This window comes from Clavispora lusitaniae, assembly GCF_014636115.1.
Source record: "Clavispora lusitaniae strain FDAARGOS_655 chromosome Unknown tig00000078_pilon, whole genome shotgun sequence".
NCBI lineage: Eukaryota > Fungi > Ascomycota > Pichiomycetes > Serinales > Metschnikowiaceae > Clavispora > Clavispora lusitaniae.
In genome coordinates, this window is record NW_027093977.1 from 1704070 (window position 1) to 1730929 (window position 26860).

General features: G+C 45.9%; 10 protein-coding genes across 10 annotated transcripts; 4 read left to right on the forward strand and 6 right to left on the reverse strand. All coding sequences in view use genetic code 12, as the record gives it.

Moving 5' to 3' along the window:
* Positions 1-91: 91 nt before the first annotated feature.
* On the forward strand, positions 92-2716 carry RAD54 (DNA-dependent ATPase; the record flags this gene model as incomplete). Its single annotated transcript, XM_002615957.2, has 1 exon — positions 92-2716. The coding sequence occupies one exon, from the start codon at positions 92-94 to the stop codon at positions 2714-2716; it is 2625 nt and encodes an 874-aa protein (XP_002616003.2).
* Positions 2717-3165: 449 nt separating this feature from the next.
* Positions 3166-5823, reverse strand: FOB63_002963 (uncharacterized protein; the record flags this gene model as incomplete). The annotated part of the gene is made up of 1 exon (XM_002615956.2): positions 3166-5823. One exon carries the CDS (start codon positions 5821-5823, stop codon positions 3166-3168), a length of 2658 nt encoding a protein of 885 aa, XP_002616002.2.
* A 1625-nt stretch (positions 5824-7448) lies between these two features.
* On the forward strand, positions 7449-9338 carry OSM2 (fumarate reductase; the record flags this gene model as incomplete). Its single annotated transcript, XM_002615955.2, has 1 exon — positions 7449-9338. The coding sequence occupies one exon, from the start codon at positions 7449-7451 to the stop codon at positions 9336-9338; it is 1890 nt and encodes a 629-aa protein (XP_002616001.2).
* Positions 9339-10123: 785 nt separating this feature from the next.
* ACT1 (actin) lies at positions 10124-11831 on the reverse strand (the record flags this gene model as incomplete). Its single annotated transcript, XM_002615953.2, has 2 exons — positions 10124-11244; positions 11822-11831. 2 exons carry the CDS (start codon positions 11829-11831, stop codon positions 10124-10126), a joined length of 1131 nt encoding a protein of 376 aa, XP_002615999.2.
* A 1728-nt stretch (positions 11832-13559) lies between these two features.
* Positions 13560-14609, reverse strand: FOB63_002966 (NAD-dependent epimerase/dehydratase family protein; the record flags this gene model as incomplete). The annotated part of the gene is made up of 1 exon (XM_002615951.2): positions 13560-14609. One exon carries the CDS (start codon positions 14607-14609, stop codon positions 13560-13562), a length of 1050 nt encoding a protein of 349 aa, XP_002615997.2.
* Positions 14610-16038: 1429 nt separating this feature from the next.
* On the forward strand, positions 16039-16544 carry FOB63_002967 (SNAP receptor; the record flags this gene model as incomplete). Its single annotated transcript, XM_002615950.2, has 2 exons — positions 16039-16245; positions 16296-16544. The coding sequence occupies 2 exons, from the start codon at positions 16039-16041 to the stop codon at positions 16542-16544; spliced, it is 456 nt and encodes a 151-aa protein (XP_002615996.2).
* A 1561-nt stretch (positions 16545-18105) lies between these two features.
* GCV3 (glycine decarboxylase subunit H) lies at positions 18106-18618 on the reverse strand (the record flags this gene model as incomplete). The annotated part of the gene is made up of 1 exon (XM_002615948.2): positions 18106-18618. One exon carries the CDS (start codon positions 18616-18618, stop codon positions 18106-18108), a length of 513 nt encoding a protein of 170 aa, XP_002615994.1.
* A 2030-nt stretch (positions 18619-20648) lies between these two features.
* Positions 20649-22613, forward strand: HSP70 (Hsp70 family chaperone; the record flags this gene model as incomplete). The annotated part of the gene is made up of 1 exon (XM_002615947.2): positions 20649-22613. The coding sequence occupies one exon, from the start codon at positions 20649-20651 to the stop codon at positions 22611-22613; it is 1965 nt and encodes a 654-aa protein (XP_002615993.2).
* Positions 22614-22975: 362 nt separating this feature from the next.
* FOB63_002970 (uncharacterized protein) lies at positions 22976-24997 on the reverse strand (the record flags this gene model as incomplete). Its single annotated transcript, XM_002615946.2, has 1 exon — positions 22976-24997. The coding sequence occupies one exon, from the start codon at positions 24995-24997 to the stop codon at positions 22976-22978; it is 2022 nt and encodes a 673-aa protein (XP_002615992.2).
* A 1358-nt stretch (positions 24998-26355) lies between these two features.
* FOB63_002971 (uncharacterized protein) lies at positions 26356-26856 on the reverse strand (the record flags this gene model as incomplete). The annotated part of the gene is made up of 1 exon (XM_002615945.2): positions 26356-26856. One exon carries the CDS (start codon positions 26854-26856, stop codon positions 26356-26358), a length of 501 nt encoding a protein of 166 aa, XP_002615991.2.
* Positions 26857-26860: the final 4 nt, after the last annotated feature.

A 26860-nucleotide genomic window follows, 5' to 3' on the forward strand; every position in this document is an offset into this window, starting at 1 on the left:
CTGATCACCAGTCCAACCACTTGTTCCTTAGACTGCCCAGTCCAGATCCACTACATTCCTGATCACCAACCTGGTCTTGACGCGTCCAACCATGGCCGTCCGCAAACCGCTCACAGGCTTTACGACGCCGCTCGGCACCGGCGCCGGCGTTGCCAAAGAAAACCGCCCGCCCCGCATCAAAGACGCCGACACGCGGCTCTCGCGTCCTTTCAAGGTGCCGTTTGCCCAGTCTGCGCCCCGCCCCGATCGTAAGGCCCGCCAGGGCAAACGATACACCGAAGACGGCTCGCTTGAGCCAGACGAGCCCCGCAAACGCCGCGGGGTCTTGCTTCCGCGCGCCCAGCAAGACAATAGCCTTTTGCTCAAACGACATTTCCACGTTCCGTTTGCGCCTGGGAAGGCTCCAGAAACCGAGAGAGACCCTCCGCCGCCTCTTGGCACGCGGCGCAAAGCGGTCTTGCCTGCGCGGCCGCTCCATGACCCGACAAGCGAATATGCAATCGTGTTGTACGATCCGACAGTCGATGTTTTTCCAGGCGAAACCGAGGAAACTGTGGAGCCCGAGCCGGTGGCAGACAAGAGCGGGTGGCACGCCAGCCGCCTAGCGCTGGACGAAACCAAAAGCAACGAAACCAAAAATAGCGAAACCAAAAACAGCGGAGCCAAAATCACCGCCACACAAGAGACAAAGAGCGACAAAGCATCTTCGGATCCAGGCGAGTCCGACTACGAGAGCGACTCCGACTCCACAGAGCTCAGCCACGACGGCACACTCAGTCCTGACGCTTCTTCCACTTCCACTTCTACTTCTACTTCTTCTTCCACTTCTTCTTCCTCTGTCGTCAAACGCAGACGCTTCCGCCACCGCCTGCTTGCGGACATTCTTGGGATCCGCGCTGCCGCCCCGTCAACGCGTGTCCCCGTGGTCATTGATCCCAAACTCTCCCGTGTTCTTCGGCCCCACCAAGTTGCTGGTGTCCGTTTTCTTTACAGATGCACATCGGGCTTGGTGGACGCTCGTGCCAAGGGCTGCATCATGGCAGACGAAATGGGCTTGGGCAAAACGCTCCAGTGCCTTGCGCTCATGTGGACGTTGCTTCGGCAAGGGCCGCTGGGCCGCCGCACCATCGACAAGTGCATTATTGTCTGTCCGTCGTCGCTTGTGCGGAACTGGGCCAACGAGATGGATAAGTGGCTTGGCCCTGGCGCGTTGACGCCCTTGGCTGTCGACGGGAAGTCCACAAAGTCTGCTGATTTGAGCCAGGCGCTCCAGCAATGGTGCACGGCCTCCGGACGCAATATCGTGCGGCCCGTGCTCATCATTTCGTACGAAACTTTGCGGCGCAACGCTGACAAGCTTGCAGGCACCGAAGTTGGGCTTATGTTAGCGGACGAAGGCCACCGGCTCAAAAACGGCGACCTGCTTACATTCACAGCGCTCAATTCGCTCCGATGTGAGCGTCGTGTGATTTTGAGTGGTACACCGATCCAAAACGACTTGTCCGAGTACTTTTCGCTCTTGACTTTTGCCAATCCGGGCTATCTCGGCACGCGTAATGAATTTCGCCGTAACTACGAGAATACCATTTTGCGGGGGAGAGACGCCGATGCAACTGACGACGAAGTGAAAAAGGGAGAGCAGAAACTTGCAGAACTCTCTCAGGCAGTGTCAAAGTTCATTATCCGGCGTACGAATGATATTTTGTCCAAGTACTTACCGGTGAAGTATGAATACGTTGTATTTGTCGGGTTGTCGCCCTTCCAGCGGGCACTTTACGAGCACTTTATCTCCAGCGACGACAGCTCCAAGTTGATTGCTTCACAGCCATTGAAAGCGATTGATATGCTCAAGAAACTCTGCACGCATCCAGATTTATTGTCGTTGCCGGACGACATTCAAGGATCTCGCAAGTTGATTCCGGAGGATTACCAGAGCCTGGAGGCTGGCGGACGTGGCCGGGAGATCCAGACGTGGTTTTCGGCCAAGTTCTCCATTTTGGAGCGCTTTCTTCATCAGATCCGCACCCAAACGAACGACAAGATTGTGGTGATTTCCAATTATACCCGTACACTAGATTTGATTGAAAAAATGTGCCGCTATAAACGCTACGGCAGTCTTCGACTCGATGGCACAATGACAATTAACAAGCGCCAGAAAATTGTCGACCGCTTCAACGATCCGGAAGGAAACGAGTTCATCTTCCTCTTATCGTCCAAAGCCGGTGGGTGTGGTATCAACTTGATTGGTGCCAATCGTTTGGTTCTTATGGATCCAGACTGGAATCCTGCTGCCGACCAGCAGGCCTTGGCCCGTGTATGGCGAGATGGCCAGAAAAAGGATTGCTTCATCTACAGATTCATGTGCACGGGTACGATCGAGGAAAAGATTTTCCAAAGACAGTCCATGAAACTCTCCTTGTCTTCGTGCGTCGTGGATGCAAAAGAAGACGTGGAGCGTATCTTCAGTGGAGATGCCTTGCGTCTCTTGTTCCAGTACCGTCCGGATACGACATGTGATACTCACGACACATACAATTGCAAGCGCTGTTCGAAGGAAAAGGGCCAAATAGTCAAATCGCCGGCTATGCTTTACGGTGATGCCACCACATGGAACCATTTGAACCATGCTGCCTTGAAATCAAACCAGGACTCGCTTCTTCAAACAGAGGCAGACTTTGATGACATTTCGTTTGCCTTCCAGTACATCTCGCACTAATGGGAAGCTGAAGGCCGGAAACAGTCTGGCGTATAGGCTTTGGGCATCTGTCAGGATTTGCTTTTTTTTTGGCCTTTGACGGTAAGGAAGCAATATGCATGGTAATTCATGTCGCCAGGCTTACTGAGCTTATATAGAATAGAATAACAAGCATGGAACAGCAGATCTCCAGATGTAACATTTCTATCTCGCATTCTTGTGCTAGCGTATAGGTACGGGCGTATTTGTCTGATCAAAGTATAAGATTCGTTTGTTACAAAAATCAACATGTAGATTTGGCTCCAGCTTCATCTGCTCACAGTATAGTGATCTACAAGTTTGGAGAGCACTTACATTGTGACGGCTATATTCATTTTTTTAAATATTTTTAATATTTTTAATATTTGTTTTTATTTTTTTATATTTTTGTATTTTTTTATTATTTTTTTGTATTTTTATTCTTTATTTTTTCAATTATCCTGAGCATCCAACAGGCATAAGCCTCTTTCAAGCAGACAGAAGCTTCGCAAAAGAATATCGTCCATGTAGTTGAGTAAAACCTGAGCACTTTCCAACTGAGCCAAATATCCAAGTAAAGTGTCTTCCAAGTCGGGAATGCTAGTTTGCTCCAACATCGAGCACTCTTGAACAAAAGAGGGCTTTCCGGTATTCTCTTCAGCAGTTTTCACAGTAAGACGTTCCTCTCGGATTCCCCGCTTTAAATAGACGTCATAAAGCGCCAAAAGAGGTTTTCTGTAGGAGAGAACATTGTCTTTCAATTGAACGAGGGCCAAAATTGACAGCGGCATCCGCTCTCTAAAATCGTCAATTTTGGTTTTAGTAGCTAGAAGCTTCTTTTTGCAGACCTTAAGAACATCACAGGCCTGAGCGATACGAGTTCTAGCTGAAATCTCATCAAGCGCTTCTGTTTCCTGTAAAACCTCAAGCTCATTAACAAGACCAAGAGCAGTATGGTAAGACTGGGAAAGATCTGTTTGAATCTCTCGAGCCTGTCGAAACGAAGAGTTGCGGCAATGTTCTGAAACTTCAACAAGGTTGGCAAATGCATTCCAGAAATACACCGACAGCCAAACCTTTTCCTTTCCGGTCTCCCACACCATCATCATTTCTATGCCTGCAAGATGCACGGAAATTTCGGGCGCTTTTTGTTTTACCCAAGTCTCTTGGCTGTTAGTGACAATGTCTCTGTTTATGAGAATACCCTTCGCTGGCCTTTTATTCTTGTCGTAAGAATGGGGAGATAACTTAGCAGGCGGCTCGTCCTTATCAAAGTCGAGAACGTGGCAGAACTGTTCGTCCAAGTGAGGAAGGTCACTGATATCGGACTCAACTTCCGAATACTTGGGAATAAAGTCTTCCTCGCAATCATAAGCAATTTTCCGTTTGGACAGAGGCTGTGGAAGAACATGGACAAGATCAGGAATCTGCGGGTAGTTTTCGTTAGCCCATTCAACAAGATCCGTTGCCTCTATCTCCAAAGATTCTAAAGAATCCAAAGGTTCCTCCAAGTGTTTAGATAATTGCAAAGAGTCCGAATTCTGCAAATCCTGCCTCTCCAACTGAACCTCTTCATGAATCTCTTGTACATTCTTCTCACAATCAGAGATATCTAACCCAATACTTTCCTGGTAAGAGGGCATGTCTGGATTTTCCGATGCATTTTGACCTTCGACAGCAGGAACGACCCTTTCGGTTTCAGTTTCGGATATTTCTGAAGCCAAAGTAACCTCTAAAGCCTGAGAAGATTTAAACTGTGCTCTCTCTTTAGAAGATTCTGTGGCCTTAACTGAATTCTCATGCCAAACAGTACTTCCAAGAATGGTCAGAGACACATCAAAAGAGCCTTTCTGCAGAGGCTGACCAAAATAGGTGCATTGGTTTTCTGCAAGCCCAGCTTCAAAGGATTTGATGGAAAAGTGTTTAGCATCCAAAAGTTCTCTGTGCTCCTCTTCTGTTTCACTCTTAGACTCAGAAGTTCCGGTGTGCTCGGTTTCCTTTTCCGAACATGACGAGGCAGGTGACTCCAGAAGTCTACACAATTCCAAAGGCAGGAAGGATTCGTCTGAACTGTCGCCAAGAGTTTCGACCAGATACATTGGAGAAATCTTCAAGAGACGTTTTTTTGGAATTGCCCCATTCTCGAGTTCACAATCCCTCCAGCGGAGACTCGAGATGGGAAAGGCAATAATCACCGGGGCCCAAAAGGGAGCCACAATTATAAAGAGCTGGGAGTATACTAAGTAGTATAAAAAGGCCTGGACATTGGCACTTTTCGGTTTTGGCGAAAACGTTTTGCCAAAGGGAAAAAGGGCGCCAACGACAAAGTGACATCTCTTTCTGAAGGGGAAGAAACAGTCAATCCCAAAGTTGAACTCAAAGTCTGGGGCAGATTTTGCATCCACGAAATGCAAACTCGATGCCTGCGACATTTTGTCCATTTTGAGCGACTGGCATCCCACCACTGCAAGTGAAGACGCAACAGCTTGCGAAGCTTCCATTGCATGATCCGGCAACATCTCAATCTTAGGATCACTCAAATGATATCTGTAAAGAGGAAATACTTTTGGGAATCTCAATCTATGGAAAGCAAGCTTATTGAACTCACAGTCCACATACGCATAGATGGCCATAGACGAATCGAAGGGGCCCTTTGCTTTTTGGTAAAGCAAAGGCAAAAAGAGAATTCCGGTCGAAGGAGGTGCAGCATATTTGGCCCTCAACTTCTTTCCCAACAATTGCAAAAGCACATTCATCTTTTGATTGAATTCTCTTTCTTCCCTATTGGGGCCAGTGGCTTTGTGGACCAGAGGCAAGTCCACTTCTTCTTGTTCTTTCTTGCCAAAGGATTTTACCATGAAGGGATAATTGGCTTTCGTATTTTCCTTCTGTTGTCTGTGCATCCTCATAATCTCATCCTGGACGGTAGATGAACGGCGAAATTGCCTTTGTGTCTCATCCGGATAAACTGGGCATTTCTTTTCGGAAGACCTGAAGTGCCAGCGACGTCTCAAACTTGCAGCAGGAAGCTCTGAACTTTCCCTCTTGTTCCTCGCAAGACGAGGGAAGAGGAAAGTAAAGATTTTTCTACGCAAGTGGTAAGAAGTCATGATGGTGGAGGAAAAACCAACTTTGGAATCTTTTGGGTGCAAAAGAGGTGCGACGCAGAACCACATGCAGGACGCAGCCTTCGCTTGCAGAGATGCTCCTGTATGTCGCGTATCTATCACCGTGGGATCTGAAAATAATCTTGATATATTGTTCAATAGCAAAAATACCGAAAGAGGAAATTAATCGCATTTTGTTGCCCAAAACAATTACATACTTTCGAAGAAGCAATAAATGTTGTGCCACAATGGACCAATAAGAAGACATAACCTTTGTACTTTGCTAGCTACAACAAGAGATGACATCATGAAATTGTTGGGATCGATTACTTAGACGTCTCTAGACAGGCTGCTTGGTATTTTGAGGTTTATCATCTTTTGTCAGATCCATATAATTGTGTGAGAAAGCTGGAACTACTTGGATTCAATTTGAGATCTCCCTTTAAAACTCTTGGTGATAGGCGGTGTGTATTATTCCTATTTTGGGCATTACCCAAGTCTCAGTTATACACTTTTCTTCAAGTGTGTGAAGGACAGCCAATAGATAAGATGTACACAGTACCGCAAGAATACCAATAAAGCATCGCAATGTAACATATTGAGCTGTTCCTCTCTTTTTCGAGAGGTTCTTTTTTGGATAGCTAAAGTCCTATCTAGGATTTTTAGGACCAAAAAGTACACAGTACCAATATTATGAACACATAATGAGGGTATACACGGACGCATCAACTGTGGAAGTAATTGAAACATGACTTGGGCCTAGCAAATTTTCTTGACTACTAAGAATCTCAGAAAAGTGTAACATCTCTGCACAAGTAATGAGCCATAGTTTTCATCATTGGGTCAAAAATCGAAAACAAGAGCCTAAGTTTCTTGGAAGATCTAGGGTTCACAGAAGTAGAAACGAGCATTCTCAAAAACAATGACTGTGAAAAAGAGTCCAAATATACCGAATGCCACTAAAAAGCACATAATGCCGGGCTAAATCATGGAAGCAGAACAGCGCCAATCTCGACCAAGACATCCTTTTTTGACATCAGGCTTATGCTGTATCTATAGATTCTTGCACAAAAAAATTTTTCAAATACCAACATAGCCATATTGGCAAAGCAAAAAGATAGAAACAAAACGAATTGACAATAAATTGTGCAGCATACATCCAATGATTCCGTATGACAAAAGTGGTTTGAAAGCAGAACACAATATTCAAGTGTAGCCGGTCTTGACTGGTACACAGGTGGTAGAAACATAATTCAGCTCCATGATAAAGATCTTTGTAAAATGCGAAACGTAACAAATGATAAGGATCTTTGTGAACGACCAAAGTTCTCAATCACATCTGTTTCTCGTTGTTACAATTCCACATTCAGAACCTCTTTTTCTGTCTTTTTTGTTTCTTTCTTTTCTCTTCATTTCCAATTTCATCCATTCATTGTCAATTCATATTTCCTCTCGACTCCTCCCAAATGTCTCCGCCGGAAAAGTGTTGACGCACCCCGGATCCCCCGCATCCTGCACCAGCAAATCATTGTGCGCGCATTATCAATCATATATAAAGACGCTTCTGCCCCACACTTTTCTCGCCCCGAATTTTGGTTTTTTCTTTGTGAATTGTCTTTTTCTCCTCGATGGCGTTTCCTCCCAACCCGATCATTGTTGTTGGCGGCGGCCTCGCAGGCCTTTCCGCGGCACACGAAGCGTATCTCCGAGGCGCCAATGTCGTTCTTTTGGACAAGCAAGGCTTTCTCTCCGGAAACAGCGGCAAAGCCACTTCTGGCATAAACGGAGCCCTCACACGGACACAGGTGAAGTTGCAAATCCCTGACTCCGTAGAGAAATTCTACGCAGACACTTTGGCAACCGCCAAAGACCGCGCCAACCCGGCGCTTATCAAGGTGCTCACCTACCACTCGGCAGACGCGGTGCACTGGCTCCAAGAGCAGTTTGGGCTCGACCTCAGCGTGGTGTCGCGGCTTGGCGGCCACTCGCAGCCCCGCACACACCGCGGCAAAGACGCCAAGTTTCCCGGAATGGCCATCACCTACCGCTTGCTTGAAACGTTGGAGACGTTGGCCGAGAACGAGCCTGGTCGCATTGCCATCTTGAAAAACACCCAGGTCGTGGATTTGGAGGTCGACGAGAACGACCACTCCTGTGTCCTTGGCGTCAAGTACAAGAATCTCCACACGAAAGAGCGCGGGACAGTGCATGGTCCGGTGATTTTGGCCACGGGCGGTTACGCGGCAGACTTCACGAAAAACCTGTTGCTCCGCCGCTACCGGCCAGACATCATCGACCTCCCTTCGACAAACGGCTCTCACGCCACGGGCGACGGCCAGAAAATCGTCATGAAGAATGCTGGAGTGGCCATAGACATGGATAAAGTGCAAGTGCACCCAACTGGGCTCATTGACTACGAGGACACTGACGTCATTGCCGGGAGAAAAAAGCCCCGTTTCTTATTCCTTGGGGCTGAAGCGCTCCGTGGCGAAGGTGGCGTCATGCTCAATTCCAAGGGCCAGCGGTTCTGCGACGAATTGGGCACACGCGATTACGTCTCTGGCGAAATGCAGAAGCAGGAAGCCCAGGGCCTCGCCCCGTTGCGACTCGTGCTCAGCTCGGCTGCTGAAGAGCGCTTGCGTTTCCATGTTTCCCACTATAAACAGCGCAAGTTGATGCGTACCGTTTCGGGTCAAGAGTTGGCGAAAGAGATAGGTGTACTGATTGAGGAGCTCCAGAAAACGTTTGCTGAGTACAATGAGGCGGCGAAGTCCGGCAATGACCCCTTCGGTAAGCGTTTTTTCCCAGCCACGCCATTTGTCATGGACCCGGACGCAAAGTACCATGTGGCATACGTGACACGCGTGCTCCACTTCACCATGGGCGGCGTCAAGATCAACGACCGCTCAGAGGTGATCTTCGCTGGCGGAGAAACGGAGAAACCGTTCCATGGTCTTTATGCTGCGGGAGAAGTGGCTGGTGGAGTACATGGCCACAATAGATTAGGGGGCTCGTCTCTTTTGGCATGTGTGGTGTACGGCCGGTTGGCAGCAGACCAGGCGGCCAGCTTTTTGTTGAAAAACTTGGCTGTGCAGCGTTTGCGCCAGATCAATCTCCACATTGACCCGCAATCGAGAAAGGTGATTATTGATATGGGTGACAACGAAGCCACTGGAGGTTCAGCGAGTGTACCTGAAGCCCCAAGGCTGGAAAAGAAGTCAGAAAAGCCAGAGCAAAAGGAAACCTTCAGTATTCCGGAGAAAGAGTTCACCGCAGAAGAAGTGGCCAAACACAACTCCGAGTCTGATTGCTGGGTCATCGTCAAAAACGTTGTTTTGGACTTGACTAAGTTTTTGGACAACCATCCGGGCGGAAAAGAATCCATCGTGAAGTTTGCCGGTCAAGACGCCACTTCTAGTTTCGCCATGTTGCACGAGGACAATGTGATTCCACGTTATGCGGCGGAGTGTGTTCTTGGAAGATTGAAAGGAGCGACTCCCACCCTTGAACTTAAGTAGCTTAGACCCAACGGATCTTTGAGTATATGTACAAGATGATGTTACATCACCAAATACGTGTACAAAGCTACTTGATTAACTTGCACTTTAAGAGATGGAATACAATCAAAACTTAGAGACTGACTGTAGTTTGGCAGGATACATCAAAGGACTGAAGCCTATGTTAGGACAAAAAGGAGATGTGATCATTACCTTGAATTCAAATTATTTTTATCGATTTTTCATTTTTTTCTGACTCAGATCCTTGAGGTCTGGACATCTAGCATTTGGTGATTACGACTTGTAGATATCTCCAGGAAATTCACTATCAAAATCTTTCATTCTAGGATCATGGGACGTTTGCATTCAAAAAGTAACGTACCAAAATGGTAGGGATTGATCCGTTTCACGAAAAGAATCAAGTGCTCAAAGAGAAATTTAAATAATTCAGCAATGTGAAATTGCCATTTCAACTTTCGTTTTCTTATTAAAATCCATGTCAGCATATTATTGAAGATTGATGACCAACTTGGATTTCTTTGGAAGAATGACTATTTATATTCCCAGACACGTTCACATAATTAAAGTTCCAGATTCTCAATACTTTGTAGCTTAACATTTACCACACCTTTCAATAAGGGAAACCTGGATTTCCACAACTCACAACCACGAATACTCGAAACCCTACAACTTATCTACAGATAACGTCTAGATTCGTCTTTATTTTAAACATTTGCTTTCAAAACATCTCAATAATAGTATAAAAAAAAGAACGAATGTTTTTTTTACTCGCAAGAGCCACAAGCTTAGAAACACTTGTGGTGGACGATGGATGGTCCAGACTCGTCGTACTCTTGCTTCGAGATCCACATTTGTTGGAAAGTGGACAAAGAAGCCAAGATGGAACCACCAATCCACACAGAGTACTTTCTTTCTGGTGGAGCAATGATCTTGACCTTCATAGAAGATGGAGCCAAGGCAGTGATTTCCTTTTGCATACGCTCAGCGATACCTGGGAACAAAGTAGTACCACCAGACATAACAATGTTACCGTACAAGTCCTTACGCACATCAACGTCACACTTGATGATAGAGTTGTAGGTGGTTTGGTCAATACCAGCAGCTTCCAAACTCAAGTCGGATGGACGGAACAAAGCCTCAGCAGCTCTGAATCTCTCGTTACCAATGGTGATAACTTGTCCATCTGGCAACTCGTAGGACTTCTCAATAGCAGAAGATTGAGAAGAAGTTTGCATTTCTTGCTCAAAGTCCAAAGCGACGTAACACAACTTTTCCTTGATGTCACGGACGATTTCTCTTTCAGCGGTGGTGGTGAAAGTGTAACCACGCTCGGACAAGATCTTCATCAAGTAGTCGGTCAAGTCTCTACCGGCCAAGTCCAATCTCAAGATACCGTGAGGCAAGGAGAAACCAGCGTAAATTGGGACAACGTGAGTGACACCGTCACCAGAGTCCAAAACAATACCGGTGGTTCTACCAGAAGAGTACAAGGACAAGACAGCTTGGATGTTGACGTAGAAAGCTGGAACGTTGAAAGTTTCGAACATGATCTGGGTCATCTTCTCTCTGTTGTTCTTTGGGTTCATTGGAGCCTCGGTCAACAAGACTGGGTGTTCCTCTGGGGCAACTCTCAATTCGTTGTAGAAAGTGTGGTGCCAGATCTTTTCCATGTCGTCCCAGTTGGTCACGATACCGTGCTCAATTGGGTATCTCAAGGTCAAGATACCTCTCTTGGACTGAGCTTCGTCACCGACGTAAGAGTCCTTTTGGCCCATGCCAACCATGATACCCTGGTGTCTTGGTCTACCCACGATCGATGGGAAAACAGCACGAGGGGCGTCATCACCGGCAAAACCGGCTTTGCACATACCGGAACCGTTGTCGATAACCAATGCAGCAACTTCTTCTAGAGGGGAGTTAGTATTGAATCGAGTAAAGTGTAACAGGGTCGTGCCGAGGCCATTTCTCCATGGAAAGGCGCGCGCCAGGCAAAAAGGGGGCGCAACAACACCCACAAACACCCGTACCCCACGGAAACTCGACGACATTGGCCATACTAGATCAGGCAACCGCCACGGCCGCAATTGCAGCCGCCAAGAGGCACAAGCTGCTGTAGCACGTAAGCTGGCCAGATTGAGCTATCCGGCATGCTCCGAAAATCGAAAATCCCGCGCCAGTGCGTCGAATCACCTCCGCGGCCCAACACACAATGTCGCCAGCAAAAGCCAACGAGACACGGTGGCAAACCGGGACCAGTGGCAGGCGATAGCACATTGTCGGGCCCGCGGTGGCGTCACAGGGCCAAAACGGCGATTGATTCGAGGGGCTGGCGGCTAATATCGTCAAGTAAGGGTGGGCGGTCTTTTGCTGGGCGAAGAAACACGAAAACCACTTGTTGAAGCGGGCGAAAAACAGCACCCTAGACATCCCGACGCATGCGCGGTCGGGTCGTACGGGAAGCCGTCGCCGTTAGAAATACATACCACCGTCCATTGTGTTTATTGTAGTATCAAAAGATAGAAGTGGTAAGAAAAACCAGAAAGACGGAAAAAAGAAATCGGTGTCATTTTGTGCCTCCCCAGGCCGAAAGGCGCGCGCGCTTGTGTGCAGGCAGCCGCGCCGATTTTTTTTTTGGCTTTTGGTCTCTTGTTTTTGCCGGCGCCAGCCACTCGAGATTACCCGGAGGTATGGGTTTGCAGAGTCGGGCTAATTTCCACGGCTGTTTGGGCACGGCATTTCCCGCTTGTGTTTCGGGATTCTTTCCGCATGCGGCCGCCTGTTCTGATTTTGGGCTTCTGTCTTGAGGCTGGTACGTGGCGGAGTAGATCATTCTATTGGGGCGTGCGGGACCCAAAAAGCCCGTCGCGGTGCCGGAGCTGATACAGCCCCAGAGAATTCCATGGCTCATCTGGCATGACTAACTTAGACAAGTGCTTGGCGGGCGACATTTCCCGGGAATCGGAGGCTGGAATCGGAAAACGACATTTTCTGCCCTTTTCCTTCTTCAATATGTGCTTGTATGTTTGCTCGTACTGTATAGAGGCCGCTCGACGGCGGGCCATAGTTAAGCGGCTCCAATGTTTCTTATCTCGCCAACAGAGACTACAGGAAAAAAATAAAGTCCGAAAGTCACGCTGGGTGTCTTTTTTGCTTCGCCTTCTATCTCTGCCATTCCGTATATTTGGGCGGTTTTTGCTATTTTCTTTCATCTTGAAATCACCAGCCATGTGTTTGACATTGGGCACGTGACCTCATAAATAGACGATAGCTGTAGCCGGCTATTGTTGTAGTTTACGAAGTGGGTTTTGTTTTTTGGATTTAAGAATAGGTTCGGATTTTTGGTTTTGATTTTTTTTGTTCGAATCAAGCTTCATGGGAATGCAATCGTTGCATGAAAGTCACACATGCGTGATGAATACTCTATTTTTCAAATTTCTACCTGACTGAAATTGTAATTGTCAAGTATGGCTGAAATTGATTTTGGCCAAATTGTACATGGAGTTTTGTAATTGGCTGCTAGTCCAAGGTATGAGCGTCTGGCTCCTTGTTAATTTTCATTGGAAGTACCGTTGCTCCGATGCTGCTATGATACTGTGTGAATTACTTGTAGCTCAAAGAAATACATTTTATCATCTAACTTTGAATGGTTGATGGTCTGAAAGCAATTGTTCAAACGAAAGTTACTTCTCAGAACCGGACTTGGTACTATTGTTGATCTGACTTAAATAATCTGATCAAATTGGTTTGGTGGACCCGATCCAGCTTTATCAGCAAATTTAGCATCAGATAAATTACAAGACATACCAAAACAGGTATACTTTCTACTTTAATACGGAAACTCAATGATATAATATTGATAGAGGAAACAATGCATTAAATGCATAGATGATAAACCTGGCTCTTTAAAGCTCTACTATATGTGTTCTGACGATGAAGCAGAAAACATTCACAAATGCGTATATGTATATTGAGCGTTTCAGCTTGCTTAATTCCAGCTCAAATAAACAAGACGTGATAAACTACTCTCCTTGACTTGCTAATTGCCGTCAAAGAATCATTACATTAAATGATAGTTAGTAGTAATGTTAGTGCCTGGATTGTCCCATCTGGTTCGGCGATTCAAGGCACATATCTACTTTCTTCTATATTGTACATGTATCGACGTTTATCTTTTTTATGTAACTACCCTAGACATGTTTACTGCTCTTGAGCTGGCTTGGCTTATTTCCCAATTGCATGCTCCACATCGTCAGAAATCGAGTCCCAAAACACTTTTGCCTCTGCATACTTTGGTTTCCAGCCGATCCGAATACCGTTGTCGCCTCTGCTTCTGGAGTTGGTGCCCCAATAGAAAGGCGCAAACTCGTTGCCTGAGAAAGATACAATGGTGTCGGGCGATAACGGCTCAGGTTCCGGCGACGAAACCAAACCTTTTTCATGGAGAAGCTCGCCGATTTTCGCCGAAACGTCCCTCCATGTATGCTCTATAGGCGAAAGGTCGGCACTTCCAGTGTCGTCGGTATATGCGCCAAAGTAGTATCCTTCCTTGCCGGTTGGAATAGGGTGGTCTGCCAACAACTTGGAAAGGAGCAAAAAGTACAAATCACCCAAGTCGGAAATGTGAATGTGCGACCAAATGTAATCTCCCAGATAAACCGTGAAGGCTTTGCCGTGATCTTTCGAAAGCTGGGCCAAGTACGGAATCTGCACAGAATACACGTTGTCGTAGCCATTGCTTTTGCCGAAAATCGTCGAAGGACTAACAACCACCGTCTTGACCAAGGGGTTTTCCTCCTCAATACTAAGAACGATTTTGTCCACAGGCCGATGCGGCTGACTTTCGTCAAGCAGGTTGATCTCTTTTATGGAGCCAATGTCGCTGTATATTTTCGCCGAGCGGCCCTTTTCGGAGTCCAAGTCGTCACCAATAACCGAGGTTCCGGACGTGTGGATGAAGACCGTCTTTTTCGTCTTCTTCTTTAGCGTCTCGGCCATAACCTGGGCACTAGGAACATGATCGACATTGGCCGTGTTAATAACCACATCGGCACGATCGACCTCGGCGGAAATGATCACGGAGTCGTCCAACGAGCCCAAAACGGTTTTAACCTTGTCGTTGGTTCTGCGGCGGAGGATGTCGGCCTTTTTCTCGCTCCGAACTAGCGCAGTAACGTCAAATTGCCCATTCGATAGAAGCTGGTAAAGAACCTCGCCTCCAATATAGCCAGTGGCACCGGTCAAGAAAACCTTTGTTGTTGAGTCTTTGCCCATTGTGATTTTTAATTAATCATAGTGCCAAGCGGGGCCCTTTTATACTTGTGGGTATTAGTAATCAGGGCTCAAGTGGGAGCAAAGTTGCGCACATGTGCGAAGGGAGAATTTGGGTGCAAATCAAGACATGCGGAGAGATGCCAACTGGGGATGTATTGGGACTGCGCTATGGCTTCATTTTGGGTCTGTATCGTCTGTTGGCGGCGTTTTGAAGGTGGTTGGAGGCCGTTGCTTACGTAAGCATTGGCCTCTGCTTATTAAGCAGCAAGAGAAGATCAAGACAGCAGGAAAGATTCAAAGAAACAACTGATTCGACCGGAGTGAGCCGGGATAATGTATAACGAGTAATGAGAAAGAATCCTTCTATTGTGATTTTCTAGGTCCCACAGATGCCAGATCTACCGAAAGTTCATTTTACGTCTATGGTGACTGTATCCACCGAAAGTTCATTTTACGCTAGTGGTGACTGTTATCCTATTGTTTGAATAATTGTAGTTCTTTTGTATTATTACGGAGACAGTTTGAATGGTCGATGGTCTGAATTGAAAGGTAGAGACTCAAGTCGTGGATTGTTCATCTTGGTGAAGGTGTGGTTTAAGCAAATCTTCATAGGATTATACCCGTTTTAGGTCAAAGACAGTGTAGTAAGCCATCATTCCACGTCTAAACTATGCAAGAACGGTTCTTCCTTAAACATTGAGATTCAACGCCTTGGATTGTTAAAAATGAAGCATATGTTGAGACCAGCTATATTGATATTTTTTCCTCGGCTCGTCACCTCGATTCTCAAGTCTTCAGTCAGTTATAGTTAGCCTAAGATGGTATGAGAGACTTTCGAGAAATTCTCTTACAAAAACAGATTCTCTTTTTGCTCAAATCAGAAGTCCATTTGAACAAGTTGCGATTTTCGTATTGACTGGCTTTTTCAATCTAGTCAATGTATTCGCAGTTTTCGCACAGTTTTCAATGTTGTAGCCAAATGAAAAAGGTACATCCACCAGCTAAAATAAAACAAAACAATAAAGACACTTTCTTGTGGAGGTTGAAGATACATTATCGACACAAGTTGAGACCTCATTTCATCTCATGTCATCACGTATCTACTATACTTCAATAAATCACATTGATATTCAAATACAAATAACATCTACAACGGTCCTTCTATTGTTTCTCTTTTTCTCCTTCTTCCTCTTTTTTCTTTCTTCCTTCCGTCTATAAATGACGAACTTTCCATAAAACTCTATCAGATGCAACTTATTGCTTCACTTCGCTTCTCTTCCCCTCCATAAACCCGTGCCTCCTCCATCCCTGTTGGGAAATCCTTTTGCAGCCACCTCAATATAAATAGACCCCATTGGAACGCTCGAGATTGGGAATTTTTGAACTTTTGGCTGCGGCTGCAAAACGGGCTGGGTAATGCCTCACACTCATGGCGTTTTGTGTGCCGCTCCAAATGCGCACTCCCTTGTCACGCGCGCAGGCACTGCCCACTGCGACATTGAAATACAAATCAATTACCGACTCCCATCTCTTCGGCTCAATATCCACAATGTCTTCTAGTGTCCCATACGACCCATACATTCCTAACCAGACGACTGGCGACCAGTCGAATTCGAGAACGGCGGCCATCCAGGCGGTATGTTTTTTCCCAACCCTGTTTCCCCGGACCCTTACTAACATGTGCAGCAAATCGATGACACCGTCGGCATCATGAGAGACAACATCAACAAGGTTGCCGAAAGAGGCGAGCGCTTGGACTCGATCGAGAACAAAACAGATAATCTTGCCATCAGCGCCCAGGGCTTCCGCCGTGGTGCCAACAGAGTGCGCAAGGACATGTGGTGGAAAGACATGAAGATGCGTTTGTGCATCATCTTGGGCATCATTATCGTGTTGATTGTGATTATCGTGCCAATTGCCGTGCACTTCTCTTAGTATGTATTCAATGAAAGCTGTGATGAGGAAGTGTAGGGCCATCTTGCGATGACTCTTATCTCCGGATCAAACTCCACCGTTTTTCTTGCGAGTTTCTTTATTCTCCGAAGGATGTTCTTCCCTTTGTTCCTTACTATGGCCTACTGCTCTAACAATGCCTGAGTCCGGGCCTAGGCTTCACATACGTGCCATCATCCTTCTTTACCGGTTCTATTTACTTATATCAATGCAAATCACTATGCTTAAGATCTGGATCTGAAAACGTATTTTAATATTGGGATTTTGTTCTTCCATTATTTGGAATATCCAACATATGCATTTTCCTGTTTCGGCTATTTTATTATATGCAGTCGAACCATAATAAGGACCAGATTCAAGCTAGGAAAATATCTGCCATTTGAATTACCTTGGTCATAAATGTAATTAAATTAGTAAAAGAGAAACCCCTGGGTGTTAAAAAAATGAGTATTTGAATTTCTCAATTCTCATTTCGGGCAACCTACGGAATAACGTGAAAGAAGGGCAATACTAATAAGTTCATAGTTTGAGCTTGTCCTTGTAGAAAAACCTAGGAAGGGAGATCTCTGATTTCTTTGTATCTAGGCTACAAAGAGTTATCTTACGTAGGAAAGAACTTTCATGCATCAGGTAGATGAACACAAATGGGATTAAACAGGTGGTATTGTCTGAAGCTCTGAATTTAATCCACTTTAGGCGAATAAAAGAAAAAACACTTCTTCACATACAATTGATAATTCCAACAGATTTATAGGTAGATTTGTGGCCGCCTTGAGATTACAACTTTCAATGCCAATCCTACTGATGCACGTCACTAAGCTCAAATACAAGCCTAAACAATTGTCTCATCTCCTAAGACTGGAAAAGTTAAAGTTGTCATTTGTCTGTGTAGAGGTCAGTTGGTGAGACGAATTGTGGATCATAGGAGGATGAAAGATTTTACAATTGGGTGGAATGCAACAATATTGTGAAGCCATGAAATGGCACCAAATACACAAGTACGTGGTTTCACAATTATACAATGTGTTATAGAAAAGGAGAATGGCGTACATGAGACTGAACAGGTATTCTGAACTGCAAGATGGTGAATTGTGAAAAAATTAAACACAAGCCCGTGAGTAGAAAGTCCAAGAAACGTAACGGCACCAACAAAAAAAAGTATAACTATACAAGAAAAACATCCAGGACATTCAGGAAACTTACGACTCAGGTCCCCAAATTGACTGATTCTCTACCCTAAACGATTGAAGCGATGGGTGTAGGCAGAAGAATGGAATCAACAATCTAAATGGTTCCACGTCCAAGAGAATCCAATGGCATTGGATTATGTAGGAGCCGTTGCAGCTGATTCCATCGACTTAATAACCTTATGATTCACTTCTATGTTATATGGTCTATATGGTCTATATGGTCTATATGGTCTATATGGTCTATATGGTCTATATGGTCTGTTACATAGTATCTTACATTCTTACATTCTGTACATTCTGTTATGATATTGTTCTATGAGCGATCTCATGTAATACACTGTCGTCTTGCACATCTAGTGCTCCTCCAACGAGGCCTCGTACTGCTTGCCGTCCAACAAGTCGTCCTTGGCTTCCACAGCCTCGGCAGTCTCGGCCAACTTGATCTGGGCAATCCAGCCGGCGCCCATAGGGTCGTCATTGATCAACTGTGGCTTGCTTTCCAAAATGTCGTTGATGGCAATCACCTCGCCGCTCACAGGACTGTAGATCTCACTGGCGCTCTTGACACTTTCCACCGAGCCAATAGACTCGCCTGCCTCATACGACACGCCCACTTCGGGCAACTCGACAAACGTGGTGTCGCCCAAGGCCTCGGACGCGTAGTTGGTGATTCCAATGAACGCAGTGTCGTCCTTAAACACCGCAAGCCACTCGTGTTCCGGCGTGAACTTGACAAACTTGGGGCCCTCTTCCAAGTACTTGTAGACGTGGCTCTGGGTGTTCAACTTGAAGTTGACGGAGTTGAATCTCACGGCGCATCTGAAGGGGGAAGCGCGCAAACTTTGCTTGGCCAAGGTTCTCAACATTTGTGTGGGAAAAGAAAAGGCAGATGGTGGTTGGGCGGGTTTATATCCTTTTACATGGGTGTAGGAGCGGAACCGAGTCAGTGTGCGCGGCCATGTGACTCGGATACGGACGGTAATTGGAGGAGAGAAGAGGAGAGAAGAAAAAGATGAGGAGAAACGAATGAAGAGGATAAAAAGAAAGAGGATAAAAAAGAAGAGGATAAAAAAGAAGAGGATAAAAAATGAAGAGGATAAAAAGAAAGGATAAAAGGAAGAGTCGAGTGGCTAAACTGTTGAGGGTAGAATGTCGCATTGACCGCACCTAGCTTGTACGTATGCCGAAGTATGGAATATTCGCTACTAGATGTACACCTTCGCTTCAGATTGATTTAAGATTTGGACCTAGCTACATCATGAAGAAAGCTGTGCAAGAATGACGTAACTTTTATTAGAATGACGTTTAACTAATTAGAGTGACTATCTCTTTCATTAGGAGGACTTTAACTCTAAAAGAGTGACTTAGCTCTTTTGTTCGGAATGACGTTTAACTTTTGTTGCAGAATGACTTTAGCTCTTTCATTTTGAATATCTATACCTCTTATTTTTGATTACTTTACGTCTTTCATTAAAATGACTTTACGTCTTTATTAAAAGGACTTTACGTCTTTTATTAAAATGACTTTACGTCTTTTATTAGAATGACTTTACGTCTTTTATTAGAATGACTTTACGTCTTTTACTAGACTGACTTTACGTCTTTCATTAGAATGACTAACCTCTTTTATTAAAATGACTTTACGTCTTTTATTAAAATGACCTAACCTCTTTTATTCAGAGTGACTTCTTATTCGATACAATTGCCAAGATCGTTGATATCCAGGCCATTAAGCAATGTTCTACAAAGGACAGACTTCCTTAACGATCAGCAGAGGTCATCGGTCCGCTAAAGCCATCATGTAGATCCCTTAAGTTCTGTTTCCCAAGGTAATTGAGCACACTGTTATAGGTTGATACTATTTTAACAATACTCTACTCATTTCCAGCTTCAATGTGTTCGAATGCGGGCGTTAATTGAACTCTTGCAAACCGGTTGTGATGGCTCTACTGGAAAGGAAGGACGACAGCCTTTAGGCAGCGTTTAGTGATTATCATCTGCCTGATGAGTATTTCAGGCGTAAATGTTTTTTACTGTGCATTATGCGAAGCTAACACATCAATGAACTACATAGTGTAAGTTCTGCAAGACTAATTCCTTGCATCTGTCTTCAATTCAGGCAAGACACATGTAAAAGCTACTCAATCCGAAAGTTAGCCAATTTCTTTCATTTGACACTTTCGTTACCGTTGATGTCTTCTCCAGTCGTTACTTGTCCTACTCTGATATCCACACTGTTACAGGGTAAAAAGCACATAGTATTTTAGATTATTTGGACACTTTCTCCACCAAAAAGCACTTTCTTGGGTTTCATACTACCACATGAAATTCAACCTTATCAGACTGCAAGAGCTATCGGACTGCATATAACAACCCGTGGCATGGAAGCCCATAGAGAACCAGGTACAGTCGGACAAACTGGGCCCACACTCATAACGCCTATGGCCGTCCCACCCGGCAACCAGACGCTTGTAGAAGATTCTCTCCTATCGGAAGAAAACTGGTCTATATACAGGACAAACCACACCACTGTGCACGTGCCCGATCCCGCGCACCCCGACTTGTCCGGTTTTCAGCCAAAGGGACAATTTGCACCCAAAGACTGGAACATGCCCAATCAGGAGCACTTGGGCAAACGGAGACGGCGCCAAAGATGAAGAGTGTAATTTCTTTTTCGAAATTGCCCAATGTGGAAGCGGTCCCCTCGTGTGGATCCGCGTTTTCTCGAAGATTCCAGGAGTGTCTAGAAAGTTCTGCAAGCAACAATTGAAATGTGGAGATGCCAGAAGCGACTAGAACTTTCCGGTGCTCCCATGGCGATAGTATATAAGGCTGGCGTAGCCCCACCTGCCGCCCATTTCTTCTTTTCTTCTCACCAACATCTAAAAGCTCAAATATGTCTAAAGCTATTGGAATTGACTTGGGTACCACATACTCATGTGTGGCCCACTACACAAACGACAGAGTGGAAATCATTGCCAACGACCAAGGTAACAGAACGACGCCTTCGTACGTCGCTTTTACCGACACAGAAAGATTGATTGGTGATGCGGCGAAAAACCAGGCGGCCATGAACCCAGCCAACACAGTCTTTGACGCCAAGAGACTTATAGGCCGCAAGTTTGACGACCCTGAAGTCCAGGAGGACAAGAAGCACTTCCCTTTCAAGGTGATTGACAAGGGCGGCAAGCCCCAGATCCAGGTGGAGTTCAAAGGCGAGACCAAGGTGTTTTCGCCCGAGGAAATCTCGTCCATGGTGTTGACCAAGATGAAGGAAACCGCCGAGAACTTTTTGGGCGGCACCATCAAGGACGCTGTCGTCACGGTGCCTGCGTACTTTAACGACTCGCAAAGACAAGCCACGAAGGACGCAGGTTTGATTGCCGGCTTGAACGTCTTGAGAATCATCAATGAGCCTACTGCCGCAGCCATTGCCTACGGTTTGGACAAGAAGGACCAGTCCAGAGGCGAAAAGCACGTTTTGATTTTCGACTTGGGCGGTGGTACGTTCGATGTGTCGCTTTTGGCCATTGACGAAGGTGTTTTCGAGGTCAAGGCCACTGCCGGTGACACTCACTTGGGAGGAGAGGATTTCGACCACCGGTTGGTCAACCACTTTGTCCAGGAGTTCAAGAGGAAAAACAAGAAGGACTTGTCCACCAACCAGAGAGCGTTGAGAAGATTGAGAACGTCTTGTGAGAGGGCAAAGAGAACCTTGTCGTCGTCTGCCCAGACCTCGATTGAAATCGACTCTTTGTTCGAAGGTATCGACTTCTACACCTCCATCACCAGAGCCAGATTCGAAGAGTTGTGTGCTGACTTGTTCAGATCGACCTTGGACCCTGTGGAGAAGGTGTTGAAGGACGCCAAGTTGGACAAGTCCCAGGTGGACGAGATTGTGCTTGTTGGTGGTTCCACGAGAATCCCAAAGGTGCAGAAGTTGGTTTCGGACTTTTTCAACGGAAAGGAGCCCAACAAGTCCATCAACCCGGACGAGGCCGTGGCTTATGGTGCTGCTGTGCAAGCCGCCATTTTGACCGGCGACACCTCTTCCAAGACCCAGGACTTGTTGTTGTTGGATGTGGCTCCATTGTCGTTGGGTATTGAAACCGCGGGCGGAGTCATGACGAAGTTGATTGAGAGAAACGCCACGATTCCAACCAAGAAATCCGAGACCTTCTCCACGTACCAGGACAACCAGCCCGGTGTGTTGATCCAGGTGTACGAAGGTGAAAGAGCCAGAACAAAGGACAACAACTTGTTGGGTAAGTTCGAGTTGTCTGGCATTCCTCCAGCGCCTAGAGGCGTTCCTCAGATTGAGGTCACTTTCGACATTGATGCCAACGGTATCTTGAACGTTTCGGCCTTGGAGAAGGGCACTGGTAAGTCGCAGAAGATCACCATCACCAACGACAAGGGCAGATTGTCCAAGGAGGACATTGAGAGAATGGTGTCTGAAGCCGAGAAGTTCAAGGAAGAGGACGAGAAGGAAGCGGCCAGAATCCTGTCCAAGAACACCTTGGAGTCGTACGCTTACTCGTTGAAGAACAGCATCAACGACGGCGAGATGAAGGACAAGATCGACGCTGCTGACAGAGAAACCTTGACCAAGGCCATTGACGAAACCATCCTGTGGTTGGACAGCTCCAACGCTGCGTCCAAGGAGGAGTACGATGACAAGCACAAGGAGTTGGAGTCGGTGGCCAACCCAATCATGTCCAAGGCCTACTCTGGCGGTGCGGCTGGAGCTGGAGCTGGCGCAGGAGGATTCCCAGGTGGAGCTCCAGGCGGATTCCCAGGCGGTGCCCCAGGCGGACAAGACGGCGGTGCAGGCGGCCCTACTGTTGAAGAAGTTGACTAAGCGAGACTCAGGTTTACATGATAAATGGCCAGCATGGCTGATGGTATATTGTTTATAATAAATTGGTATTGGACCCAGAAAATTGTAGAGAAGCGGAAGACAAGAGAAGTACAAGAGGAAGTGCAGGAAGCGGAAATATAGAGCTGATTTTGATCCGAAAGCAAGCCAAATGTGTATGTGTGTTCGTATTGTGTATTAATCTAGCGTATTCAGCATTGATAATACTAACGATCTTCTATCTCATCTGCAACAACAATAGAATTATTACTATGTTGCAGGCACTAAGACATCAGAAGATCATATCATTATTCGAACCCTCAGTATTTTCACATATTTCCATTCATGGATGCCAATGTCCACATCTACACCACCTCAAGAAGAATGCTGACCGAAACGGCAACGGCCCAGATGGAAATCAAACATACACCCATCGCACGATCAAATTTCCATCCGTTTCTTGGCACAGCCACCACAATAAACACCAATGTAGAAAACAAGGCCAAGAGGTTGAGTTTGAGAGTGGTGGTAAACTCGACGCGGAGTTTCCCTTCTTCGGGCATGTTCAAAAGAGAACTGAGACCCAACGAACAGAGCGAAAGTAAAGGCCCTCCAAAACATGCTCCAAACGCCATCACTGGCATTCCCATGTTTGCTATGGTGAGGTTCGAAACCAAGTCCCCGATAGAATTTCCAAATGCAAATACCGTAACACCCAAAATGGTTTCGCTCATGCTGAAAATCAAAGACAACGCTTTGAGTACAGCCACGATTTCTGTGGCGAAGATAGAGATCCACAGCACAGAAAGGACAAAGCCCACAAAAGAGCCCACATAGTTAATGGCCCGATACCGCAACATGTGTGTTTCGAAGCGAGGCACATCGGAAGGAAATGCCTGTCCCAATGCAATTGCGAAGGCCAATGCCACAGGCATGTAAAACCAAAAATACGCCGCACTATAGAAGTAAAGAAAGGCAACGAAAAGGGCGGCTAGTGGCAATTGCACCTTAAAAATCTTGGTGTCCGCCTGATAGTCGTAGTCGGAGAATTGGTTATCCGGTTGCAGACCAGACGGCTGATAAGTGAAGGCGTTAGAAAAACTGGCGCTGTGCTCTCCATACTCGATTGCCATTTCTCTGTTTGGCGTGGTCAATTTGAGAACAATGTTCGCTGGATAAGACACAATTTGCAATATTGTCGAGAGTGATGATCCGGCTGTGAAGGCTGGAAGGAGAAACAATGGAAACGATCCAGCGTTGTCATGTCTCTCCTCCAAGTAGGATTCGTCTACCTCTGGTTCTTCCTGTTGTTCAGATTCTGGTTCCGCCTGCCTTTCCCTATCGCTTTCTGCTTCTTCTGTCTCCTCTTGTGGATCAGATTTGTTAGTTGGCGCAGTTAAGGGGCGGTCTGCCACCAAGCGGATTGGGCTCGCTGAAGGAGCAGAAACCAGACGAGAAGAATGCTTTCCAAGCTCCCGAAGAAGAACATGAAGGCCATAAGAACCTGTTTGGATAGGAACTCTTTCCTCGGCTGGATTATGGGGATAGTTCAGCAAAAAACGGTCGAATTCTTCGGATGCTTCGTTGTTTTCCTCCTCTGTTGCAGCTAGGACGTCTATCGAGGGCAAAGAAGACAAGTTGTCGGGATATTCCGAAGCTAGATCTAAGCCAGCTTCCTGATCATAATTGGACCGAATCCGTGCCGCCTGGACTTTTTTACGAGCCGACGTCTCAAGCCAAGAATGCGAGTATATGGCCACGAGAACATACAACACGTAAACTAACATAAGTGAGACGGAAGCAAATATCGACACGCCTCCTGATGCTAGCGCAATGAAAAGGATGAATGTCACAAGCAAGTAGAAGGCCGAGTCCCGCAAGAAATGCTGTTTGGGCACTTTGAACGGGCGCACAACACAGATAGAGCCCACCACAATTGTTAGGATGAAAAGGGCAGCGCCCACCAACTCTGAGACAGCCAAACCGGCCAGACCCACACTTAAGGCCTTGTAAGTGCTAAGAACATCAGCCGAGCCGTTTCCCACGGCCAAGAGGGTCAAGCCTGCCAAATTATCGGACAAGTTCAAGAACTTGGAGATGGAGTAGAGATTGGGACACAAGTAGTCCGAGGCAGTGGTGCCGAGAGACACAAAGCTGATGAGAAGGGACGTGAGCGCCAAGGGCACCAGTAACTGTCGAATTGGCGAGCAGTAATGCCAGTCCACGTAGTTGAATACGCCAATGTGGAAATCAGGCGAACTGCAGTGATCTCGAGCGAAAGTACATTGTTGATCCAGCGGTATGAGATGGATGTCTGAACATGTGAGGGTCGTATTTGCGGCATGTGCCAATGCAGTTGTCAATAGTAGAAGAATAGAGAGCTTCATGGAGCATGGATGATGGAGAAGACAAGACGATGAAGAAGGATGGAAATAACAATAAGTTGAGAAATCCAAAAAAGAAAGAAAGGAAATGTAGGACTGATACTGCCCGAAGTATAACAGAAAAGAACGTTGGTTTGACTAAATTGTGATTTAATGGGCCGGATTGTAGAATCACAAAGTTAGTGCGACTTGAGAAAACCATAACCAGAACACAGAAAAAGACAGGAACGGCAAAGAACAGTAGACAATGAGAACTCAACACGACTGGACAGAAACAGAGAATAGAACGACACGCAAACATAGAAACAAATAAAACAACGTATAAAACATACATCAACAGAGGATCAACGTCGATGAAATCAAACAGAAGCATAGAAGAAACACACATTTACCCAAAAAGCACTAGAGAAATTTACACATGTATAGCTGATCATTGCAACACTCCCCATACGGGCGCACGAAGGCAGTCCCTTAGAAATACAAAGTATTCGCCGATGGAATATCGCACCCAAGATCAACCAGTTGTTCTCCAGTCCGCCGCAAGAGGAGAGCTTGCGCCCTCCAATACAACAATACCCCAGTGGTCATGGGCCAGAACGCCGTAATGGGTTCAGCCTCTACGGGATGCTGTAACGTTGTGGACGTCTGTGAATTTGCGTTAGAGAACAAAGATGAGGGAAAAGTCTGCGCCTTTATATGCTGGAGAGTTTTCCGGGTAACGCGCACACAATTTACTGTAAGAGGTGTTGAGAACCTAGATAATGTCAGAGCTTTATAATGAATAGAGACGGACGGACAAAGTACTTAGATTGGATTCTGAAATCTGAAAAAAAAAAAAAATCGAGAGAGCTGAGGTGAGGAATTTTAGTTTTGAATTCGAAAACAATAGACTTGAAGTATGCCAATAATTGTGTTGTAGGGCATCTTTGAATATTATGGCACACATGGATCTTCTATAATAAACTGCCAAGTGGTTTTAAAAGCGGCACATGCGGCCTGTTTTGTACATTATGGTCTTGAATCTAAAAAATTCTACTTTTTTTGAATTTATTGGTGTTCTTGTATGGCCAAGTTGATTTAAATGTGTTTAAAGAAGCTCAATTTGCGTGAATTTAACAATGAACGTCAATAATGTCATCATAGGATACCTTAAAGTTAGAACTTGGCCTTAACCATGATAAATATCACCAATCCTACTTATGTATAGTCTAGATCACAAGCCTCTAAATAGATAAGGACGGTCTAAGCATGCTTTACTACTTCTTACAAAGGAAGACGTGCATTACTGTTAGAAAGCTCTCCACACATATAGTGGACGAATTAAAAACAGCTATTCAATCATTTTAATATTCAAACTTTGCCTAGTTTATCTGTCTGCAGACATTGGGATTTTCCGGATTGCACGAAACTACCCTTGAAGCTTTCCGACTACGCTCTCTTCTTATCCGCCGGGCTTCTTCCGCAGCCTTCCTGGCCTCTTTGACTGCGTGAGATAGCTCTTCAATTTTTTTAAGCTCGTCATAGAGGCAATTGTACTGGTTTATTGTCGCTTTGACTTCCGCCTCATCGAGCCCAGACGACTTTGCTTTTTTTTTATTTGCCTGCGTTAGCCGGCCCAGAAGAAAATCGTTTTGGTGCTTCATTTTCACATACATGCTCTTGAGCTGGTGTACATAGTGCTGCGGCTCCAAGTCGTTTTGTGGTTGTTGAGACTTTAAGAAAAACCGGGCCCGGGCCAAAACGTTTTCGTACGTTTGGATCACCCAGCATAAATTGAGCAACCGGGCTTCCAAGCAGTGGGATTCTTTGACCAAGGACTCGTGGTATATCTGCAAAAGGAGAGGTGCTGATAAATAATCCATTCTA